Here is a 10,248-nt window from a genome sequence, read left to right as displayed (position 1 = left end):
AAACAATTTGTTTCAGTAATGTAAAACATATTATTATGATGAAAGCTTTTTTTATTTGGTGTTGGAGTTTTCCAGGTCTGATTTGTTAACGTTTTAAATTTGGTAACACTGTCAGTCAGCCATATTGGAAATTTTTAGTGATTCGGAAATTATCGTCTGCAATGGAGTCATATTTTTGCTTATCAAAATTTGATCATATTTTTGTTGAGAATACGCCAAAATTATGTCATTTGTCTATCGTTTCTCAATCCGGTCGCGGTCAATGCAGAAAAACCTCGGTCGTTTGACAATATTCGCTTGAGAATATTATTGTTGTTGTATTCACTGTCGACCCTGGAGACATCTTGTGATAAAAAACCATTATTGCGGCAAGTTACTTGGCTGTCTGATTTTGTCTTCACGTGAAACGAGTAACAAAATTAGATTGGTGCTATTTAGGATCCGCAATCATGGATGTGTCGTGGGGTAAGTACTTGGAATTATGCGGTAAATATTAATTTTCCACAATAAGATAAATTGTGATGTCCTTGCATGGTTATTTCCAGACGCGGATAATTTTGAGCCTAAACTACCGACCACGTTGACTACTTCGAATAAATGGGAAGGCGAAGATGAGGAAGAGATTGTGAAGGTAAAGTGTGCTTTGCCAAGAAGTTTATTTTTGTTCCCGTTGGATAATACAATAGTGGTTATTGACTTTTAGCGAGTTTTTAGAACTTAACCTCAATTTTTTGTGCATACGTGTTGACGTCAGTGATATTGCAGGAAAGTTGGGAAGACGAAGAAGAAGAAAAGAAAGATGAGGAAAAAACTGAAGTCCAGGCACCGCCTCCACCGAAACCGAAAAAGAGAATTCAGGATAAAATAGCCGAAAAAGAGGTACGTCGAAATTTTTATGAACATATGTCGTGAACTTTAGATCCCAAGGCCGTTGGAGAGTATAAATCCTGGTTAGGGCGTGTGTTTTGGTGAATTGACGTAATAATTATGATAATTGAGTATATTGAGACACATTATTATATTTTCGTTCAGTGTACTTTCATAAAATTGTGAAAATATCACTGATTGGCATAATTCTTTCTAAATACTGGATTAGTTCCAGAACTATTGACGAATATTATCTCAAACTGGTATTAGATATAAGTTTGCATGTTGATCTAGATAAAAAAGACCAGGTGAAAGTTCTGAAACCACTTTTAACTGGAACGCCTCAGTAGAAAGCTGTAATTTTGTAGTACCTTGCTGTTTAATATTCTGTGTTACAGATACTACACAAGATTATGGCTAACCCATACTAATTAAAAAGACACATAATATTTTGTTATGTGACCTCTTTTTAACCCCCGACGTAAAAAGAGGGGTGTTATAAGTTTATAAAACTACATTTTCATAAAAAGTAGAGACTGAGTTCCTATGCATGGTATTTATTTTTACTATTGAAAATTCAAATGGCATTTTTATTGGTAAAAAAATTAAATACCATGCCATGCCAACTAGTAAGATAGTTAAATTTTAACAGTGAACTGGGTGCCTATATTGTAAAATTAATACTCGGAGATATTTTTTAATCAATCTTAAATACTTATTATAGGTAATTTAGCTATGTCTATGCCAATAGGCTTACATCTACCTAGCCTTATGATCATATTGTAATCCACTGAATGCTGCTCATTGAATAATCTTGATAGAAGATATTATAATTATCTATTATAAATACCATTTACATTAAACCAGTTATGATAAGTTAATATTAAAGTTGTAGAATGTATAGTTATGGTATTTGTTCCATGACAAGGAAGTGTAAAAAATTAACATATGGCATTAATGTTCTTTTTTATCTTTATTTACTTATAATAGAGGGTTTAATATACACAAATTGTGCCTCCTCATCATGGCAGCAATCTTAACAGTTTAATAACATTATAAGACACAAAGTGAAAACATATTGTTCTCCTAGATCTGCGTTCCGACAGACAACGGGTTAATAACATTTAATTTACATAGTGACTGTATTGTATCCCTTCGCCTGATTCCCTCTTTAATGAGCAATGCAAGCATGTTATTATTAGCTCCGACTTCATAGAAGTTTTCTATATGATGATATGGCATTAATGTTGAAATAGGGGGTAGACCTTCAATCAGCTCGGGACATCTTTCAACTGATTATGATTAGTGTTGATATTAATTAGTCTGACTGGCTAATGAAGAACAGTAACACAGTGTTTCTATTTTTAAATGCTTTTTAACAAAATTAAAATATTAATTAGGTTTGAAACATCTGTTACCTACTTCATGATATTTTTGCCGCCTCAGAAAATTCTAGAACAAATTCAGTTTCCTGACTAATATGCTTGAACTCCACAATATGTGCTAAGACAAATAACGCAAGATAATGAATTAGGTATTTATGAGATCATTGGTTCTAAATTAACTCTATTATTTTTAATTTATGCTGTCTTAAATTACATAGAGAATGATTTCGTTTAATATTTTTATTCACTTTTAATTAATTTGATGTCAGATAGTTTTCGGAGGGGATTTTTTTTTATTCACAAAACATTTAAATACAATTGCACCTAATAAACGGCGACTTTTCCTATTAAAACGTTTTTACATAAAATATTGACTTAAAGTAATTTTCTTGTACATTTCAGCGTTTAGAACGTGAGAAGGCTGACCGTCTGTCCGCTGAGAAGGTAGAAGAACTGACTCCTGAACAAAAACTAGCTGAAAAACTGAGGGCTCAGAAACTCCAGGAGGAGTCAGACTTAAGGCTCGCCATGGAGACCTTTGGTGAGTGGAGAATTCAATTATTAAACTATGAGAACTGCAGTTTAGCCTGTGTTATGGCTACCTGACAAACAAACAATTTTTACAGTCATTTAATTGAACCTTTTATAAGTAAATATTACATTTTTATTTACATTACACTATCACACAGAAACTATCTGGACTATTATTTTGCTTTACTAGCTGTTGTCTGCATAGTTTGCATTCTATAATTATTTCTGACAGAATTAGGGTTCTTGTGTTCTTTTTGTAATAATATAAATGTAGTAAATGTAGTTACTCCTTAGTGCATCACCTACCTGCCAATAAAAGATTCTGTTAAAATCAGTCCAGCCATTTCAGATTAGCCAAACCAACAGACACAAAAATGGTTAAAAATGTTATTTTGGTTTATGTATTGTATGTATATTCTTATGCATGTAGTAAAAAACTATTATTTCAATGGTACTCACAGACACTCCAATTTTAAATAAGTGTAGATTTGTTTCATCTGGTTATAAACACTAATCCAGTACTTATTACTTAAATATTTTTCTTCCTAAAACTAAAAGTTAATGTTTGTGATAGACATAAGCTTAGGTCTACCAAATACTATAGTAATTTAATGCTAACATAATACTTATTAATGATTACAGGTGTAACAGAGGCGAACATAGGCAAAATTGATGGCTTCCAACCTACCACAAAGGCTGAATTCACAGAGTTTGCTGATATGCTCACCAAGAAAATATGCTTGTACAAAGCCAGGGAGGAATTCCCCACATTCATTGATGAGTTCATCAGGAATATTGTTGTTCAATGTAAGTACACACTTTTTTTTATATCAACCTTCAAAATTATATTATCGGCTTACTCACGTAACTGTTTGATGAGGAACTCGACTAGTGTCGAGCCATGCTAGAGGCTCATATTCATGAGCAGCATTCTGCGACACAGTTACGTGAGTAAACCGATAACATAATAATTAATTTAGTATGTCTCACGAAAGTTAAAATTTTTGAGGTAGATGAATACTGGCATTATGTTATGTATGCCTAATACCTACTTAAATTCCATTTTAACTTTCTAAAATCATTACCAAATAGACTTGTTCTCTCATTTTATTGTGTGACTGTATAGAGGTTATACCTCTGAATTCTTTCTAGTTTTGAGTTTATTTATTCTATAGAATATATGTTTTTAAACTGACATGGTCACTTGTATAATAATTAGAACTTAGACCGGGATATTTACCATGCTTATTTGTTTTTATGATTTTCCATATTTTGGCACTGTTGCAAGCGCCATGATCACGGATGAACTAGAATAATAGGATAAATCTTACCAAAGTCATCTAAAGGGTTAAGACATGCATTTACTAAATAAATACCTACATGAGATATTTTCTTCTATATCTCTTTGGTAGGTACAGACAGAGGAAGTGTAAACAATTGTATAAACTGTCATATTATGAATAATTTAAATATAAAAGTATGTTTTCCCAATTGTGACATTACTTTATTTTAACTGGAAGATAAAACGGGATATTTACAATGTATATTAGTTTTTGTGAGTTTTGTTCTAATGATATTACTAGTGACCATGGTGGTTTAAAAACTTATGAGGAAATTGTTAGTTCTATATTAATCTTGTTCAGTAATAAATGTGCAACGTCACGCCTTTTTATCCCCGAAGTGGTAGGCAGAGGTGCACATTACCGAAGTGGTAGGCAGAGGTGCACATGAAACAAAGAGAAATGGTTTTTATTACGACTTCACTAAAAAAGCATGTAATGCCGCTATACAATGTACACCCACTTTTTACCATTTGATTGTTCAGAATTATATTATTATATTTTTTACTTGCTACCTTCCTATAAATGATTTCTTTGTTTCATCTATTCTATAGTTTCTTTGCGCTCAAATGATACATGAAACAAAGAGAAATGGTTTTTAAAGATAATACAAGGGATTCGTTGTTTGGATGATTAAACTAGGTGGGTATTACCAATGAGAGTACAAGATAATGTTGAGATAATATAAGAAGTTGGTACATAATACATTATTGTATTTATTTTGGTTAGGTAGGTATTTGATCAAAAGTGGTTTCTTTAAGTACCTTATGTAAATTATGGTTGATTATTTTTAACTGTTATAAGAAGTGTCTAAGCATGAAATGAACGGATTTATGTTCTATTTTTATAATAACTATCGTGAGACATAATAAATTAACTAGAAATCAGGGTTTACTCACGTAAATTAATGGAGAAAAGCTCTACTAGTTTCGAGTCACAGAGGGACTTTCATCATGAGCAGCGTGCGCAGACGCGGTGACGTCGCGCGGCCTACTCTTACTCTTAGTTAATTTAATGGATTTATTCGTTGCTCCACTTTCTGTATGTGTAGTATACTACTGCAGCTGTAGTTAGATTGCTGCAGTATTTAATATTTAATATGTATAATTTTTGAAACTTACTAATATTCTGTGTTATTTACTTTATATTGGTTCCCATACATAATAAGTTTATGTATCTTGAATATTTTATTAAATATATCGTCAATTGTTACAGTACCATCTGCAGATATAAAGAGGATAAAGATGTCTGTGGACAACCTTTATATTGAGAAGCAGAAATCTGAGAAAATGGACAAGTCCAAGAAGCCAACGAAGGGCAAAGGAAAGGCTAAATTAAAAGTTGAAGGTGATAATGTAAGTATACTGCTATTTTATTTATTTACCATCCATTCCAGGTTTATTCCCAACAGAAATGTGTATTTTGTTCCTAATGTAACCCTCTTCCTAACCGAATTGTGATATGGTAGTTTATGTAATTCGGGTTAAGAATAAACCATATACCGCATCTACTAAGCACTAAAAATTAGTTATCTTTTCCTCTTTACGTACTCCTCTACACTCCCAAAACAAATACTACCGAACTGTGGGGTATTGCCTTTCTTGAGACAATCACTAGAATTCATTACTAGAAACTTTTTTTTATAGAACAACATACAACAGTAGCCAGACTATAATACAAAGCGATACTATTATATACTTTTACAAAACCCTGGTGACTCTAACCACCACGCTCAGTCATTAAATGGTGACTTAACCCAGCCCTTAGCAACTGTTTTCGGAACAAAATTGTTACTAAGTTATAATTTAAGTAAGCTTAAAATGCCTCTGAGTTCGGCAGTTACCCTTATAGCACTTGTAACTAAACCTGGAGCAACTATAAATTATGGAAATACATAAGCATGGTACCCCATTCTGGAAAATCACTCTTGAAAAAGCCATGACTTGTAATATGCGTTATCTCCTCACCCTTTTTAGCTATATTACAATTTCAATAACATATTGTGTCATCTCCAACTAACACTGATATTATATCGTAACTTCGTTGTCAAAATGATAAGATAACTACACCTTATCGTATTGCTATCTCCCCTGTACACGATAATATCAGTTTTTCATATAACACAACCACTTGTCGGTCAAGTTTTGCCTAACAATACATGTAGTGATAAAATTATTTACAAACATTTTGTTAATTGTGTAATTTAGATTGATTTCTTAAGGAATGGGTTGGGTAAACACTATCGAGAATCGACTCTAGTGCTTAGATATAAAGTTGATTTTAATATGATTACATAATGAAATAAGTGTAGTAAGTTTTCCTGATAAAAAATGGGCTCTTAAAAGGGAATATAAATTGCATTTTACACATAAATTTGAAACCAAGTTGTAGAACGACAACGAACAGCTTGCGCTGCGTTGTGTGAGTGAGGTTACTGAAGACCCAATTTACCCGCCTCCCCCCTCTCCTTAGGATGTACTTACTTCATCTCCATTTAATACTAAACCAGTGATTGTTTGATATTTTGGAGCAATATGTACTAAATAAATGTTCTCTTTATTTCCAGGCTCATCTCAATCAATACGACAGTTACGGTAATTTCGACGATGACTACGACGACTTTATGTAAAACATCACACTGCTCGATTTAAGTCGGTACCTGATGGCAAACACTATCTGTTGTCTCTCTTCTCTCTCACACACCATATTGTGTCTTATCCTCCTTCCATAAAGCTGATTGTTGCTTGAAAACTATTATCGCACGCCGTGCAAAATGCACCGTCTTGAATATTATTAATTTATTTGTTTGATTATTTACTCTGTGTATCATAAAAGGTATTTTTATATGAAATTGTAGTCTATATTAGTTGACAAGCAATAATCGAGCTTAACTTAATTGAAATACATATTAATATGTATCAATGAACGATCAAAATTCGTATGAAACAATAACTTTTTAGTTTTGTTAAGTTAATTATTGGTATTTATAATATTTAAATTATTATGTACTTGCTATTCTGTTCTTGCTTTGTTTAAGCGTTTGGCATCAGGTACCCAGGCACGTTACATTAATAAAGATAATGGAGAAAGAGAAAGAAACATATTTTCACAAAAAAAATATAATAAAACATGTCGAGTTCATGGGAAACACATCATTAAGTCATTAGAATAAGATTCAGTACAACATTTTATTTATCTAACGTAAAAGAGACGCCATGATTCATATAATGTTTTATGCCATACACCATGCAATGCTTCCATTAATTTTTTGATATATTTTTAACTTAATTTAGTGAACAAACATGTTGTGTCTTGTGCAAGAGTCGAATGGATATAATATTTTATGCTCAACAAAATGAAACTCGGTAGAATAAGAGAGTCGATATATTTTTTCATACATGTAGAACATTACTGGGTTAGTGTAACGTGCCTTCGCCATGTATAGCCTATATACATAATATTATACAATGTAATATACAGTCGTTTCATTCTATGGTTATGGCCCGATGTTATGTTATATAGATATTAAATTTTTTATTGTGATAATTTTGGTATTTTAATAATTTGTACCTTTAAAACTTTGTGACGAAGAAACCTGGACTTATAAGTTTGAAATCGCTATACTCGCCTGAACAAGCGTGGTGATTAATGCTGTTGATTGATGTTGAACCTTATTTAAAAGCAAAAGGAGTCATTTTTAATTAGGCCGATAATATGATTAGATTTCAGAGGTATTCTATTCTGGAATGCTGTAAACATCTTTTTAAATTGGTTTAAGCGATGAATACGATGCGATGTTCCGAATATTTTCGATATAATTCAATGCTCATTAATGGTACCTATTTGTGGCTGACCTACCATCTACTTCCAGTAAATAACGCATTCAAGCAAATTATCTCTTCGCTTTTCCTTAACTTCTTTCCAATCCCCGATTTCCCCAACAACCCATAAGTTCCTAACCCCCAAAAGGCCGCCAACGCACTTGTAACGCCTCTGGTGTTTCAGGTGTCCATGAGCGGCGGCACAGAGTACTTTTATTATATTTGAGCGGCGGCGATTGCTTACCATCTGGTGATCCGTCTGCTCGTTTACCGGATTATACTAAAACATAAAAACTTTCGCAACTTAGGTATTACCCACTGAAGTCTAGACATTGTCATTATGAATTTAGCAACCTTTAGATAAATATCAACGTGTGGGATTCCTTATCAACCGCCTACAACACGTACCTTGAAGTTTGAGACATGAGACAATATATATTTTGCAATAGTTTTATTTCTACATGATTTTATATTATTTTACTTGGCAGTTATTGCACAATCGTGTGAAATAACTATACATACAGGGTTATATTTTTGCAAATTAATTATACTTAAACAATTTGGTAATGTATTGTTTTAAAACTGGTGAGAATTATGAAGAAAGCATTGATATAGTCTTCAAAAGAAAGTATAACAAAATACACACCTACCTACTTAGTATGAGTTTAATAATTTTTGCAACTTTGTAACAAGTTGTATAACAATAGGAGTTAGCTGTTTCTTTACCACGCAAATTAAAGTACTTTCATCTTTAACTTTGTTAGGATCTCAACCGTTCTTTTTAATAAAGCTCATAATTGTTTATTACCTTCAAAGTTTTATGAACATCTATCATTGGCTGGTTTTCTGAGTCAAAAATAAATTATTTCGACGTTTCAATGCTTACAATAAAATATTCCAAAATCACACTCCCGTACTTAGATTTGATGGTCTACCAAATTTTCGAAATTTCTAGCAAATTTTCTAGAAATAAGTCAGGTACTATTTGACGTAAACGTTTGATTATGATTTAATACAAAATTCATAGAAAATATCTCTTTTGAAGTTGCGTATTGCATTGGACTAGTAAGAAACTAGCCTATTTACGAGGTTAAAAAATATGAACACTTTTTCATTATAAGCAAAAATGACTCGAAAATATCCTTATACGTGACATAGATGGAGCTGTACAAAATTTTCATTAACTTAACAACGTGTACAAACAGATCCTTTCATAATCCTAATCCACCCACCCACTCAGTTGCATATTATCTATCTACCTTCTTACTACCTAACATCGTATCTCATCAACATGAATATTAAGTCAACACATCAAATTCTTTCGACGCAACCATCCAAAAACGTGTCTTACGCAGTCAATATCCTTTTCCGTCGCATCTAATCTGGATCGCGCATCTAAATACACGCAACTCCCAAATTCAGTAGTTCAACTACTTACATTATCGAGCAGAGCCGAAATTGTAATTTTTTTTATCATTATTTATTACCTCCTCTTCGCGACTTCGCCCGTGGTCCGGTAGTTTAAAAGTATCCTATCACTCAAGTCACCGGAGCTGCGGACTACCTAGCGGGTTTACCGGGGCACTGATTCGAAAAGTAGGAGTAGGAACGGTGTGGTTTTTAGTCAGTAAGAGTCTGACACTCCCTCTCGCCTCGGCTGGAGAAAATAAATCGCCCAAGTCAGCTCATATCCTGTCTATAAAAAAAAAAAACATAAAAATCCGTTCAGTACGTGCGTACATACGTTTATAATAATTATGACTTCCGGCAAATTTTTGGTTTTAACCACATAGTTCCCGAACTCGCGGGATCTCTTCAAAAATGAGATGTGGAAGATATTCCAGGGAACTCTTCAAAAATCAACATAATGAGCTCTGCGTTTGAATTTAATAGATGTATACTCACTTAGGGCATTGAAAAAATAGTTTAAAAACGGACTTAAACTAACTTAAAACTCAAGAAAGCTACGAATTACGAATTTATAACAATTAAAAAAGAAACTATATTACAACCTATCCTCTATGCTATAATAACCAAGCTTAAACTAAATAATTTAAAAGAAACGACTTAAATCTAATCTATCTAAAAAAAAAATTAGACTTACAATTTTATTAAAAAAACTAACTACAGTAACTACTAATAATCGATATCAAACTAAACCTACGTTAAATAGTTTAACCAGAAAACCAGGAAAACCCAACAAATAAACTTATTAATTGACAAATACAACGAAACCAATTTAGAATATACGAAACAGCAGGACCACTACAGATAAATAATTAATCATACGACCAGTGGCGTAGC

The 10,248-nt window shown here is 32.6% G+C and overlaps 1 protein-coding gene across 1 annotated transcript; it reads left to right on the top strand.

Annotated features, from left to right (window-relative positions):
* The first annotated feature begins 117 nt into the window (after nt 1-117).
* LOC118266181 (eukaryotic translation initiation factor 3 subunit J) lies at nt 118-7,669 on the top strand. The gene is made up of 7 exons (XM_050694920.1): nt 118-465; nt 546-631; nt 766-879; nt 2,655-2,793; nt 3,426-3,590; nt 5,339-5,478; nt 6,690-7,669. The coding sequence occupies exons 1-7, from the start codon at nt 450-452 to the stop codon at nt 6,750-6,752; spliced, it is 723 nt and encodes a 240-aa protein (XP_050550877.1). The 5' UTR covers nt 118-449; the 3' UTR covers nt 6,753-7,669.
* Nucleotides 7,670-10,248: the final 2,579 nt, after the last annotated feature.

This window comes from Spodoptera frugiperda, chromosome 7 (assembly GCF_023101765.2).
Source record: "Spodoptera frugiperda isolate SF20-4 chromosome 7, AGI-APGP_CSIRO_Sfru_2.0, whole genome shotgun sequence".
NCBI lineage: Eukaryota > Metazoa > Arthropoda > Insecta > Lepidoptera > Noctuidae > Spodoptera > Spodoptera frugiperda.
The sequence above is the reverse complement of the archived record's forward strand: the minus strand, read 5'-3'. Positions and strand labels throughout refer to the sequence as shown.

Bases quoted from the DNA above. Each gene is read 5' to 3' on its own strand.
- LOC118266181 (XM_050694920.1), top strand. The intron at 632-765 runs GTAAAGTGTGCT...GTGATATTGCAG, and splicing joins ATGAGGAAGAGATTGTGAAG to GAAAGTTGGGAAGACGAAGA. The intron at 880-2,654 runs GTACGTCGAAAT...TGTACATTTCAG, and splicing joins ATAAAATAGCCGAAAAAGAG to CGTTTAGAACGTGAGAAGGC.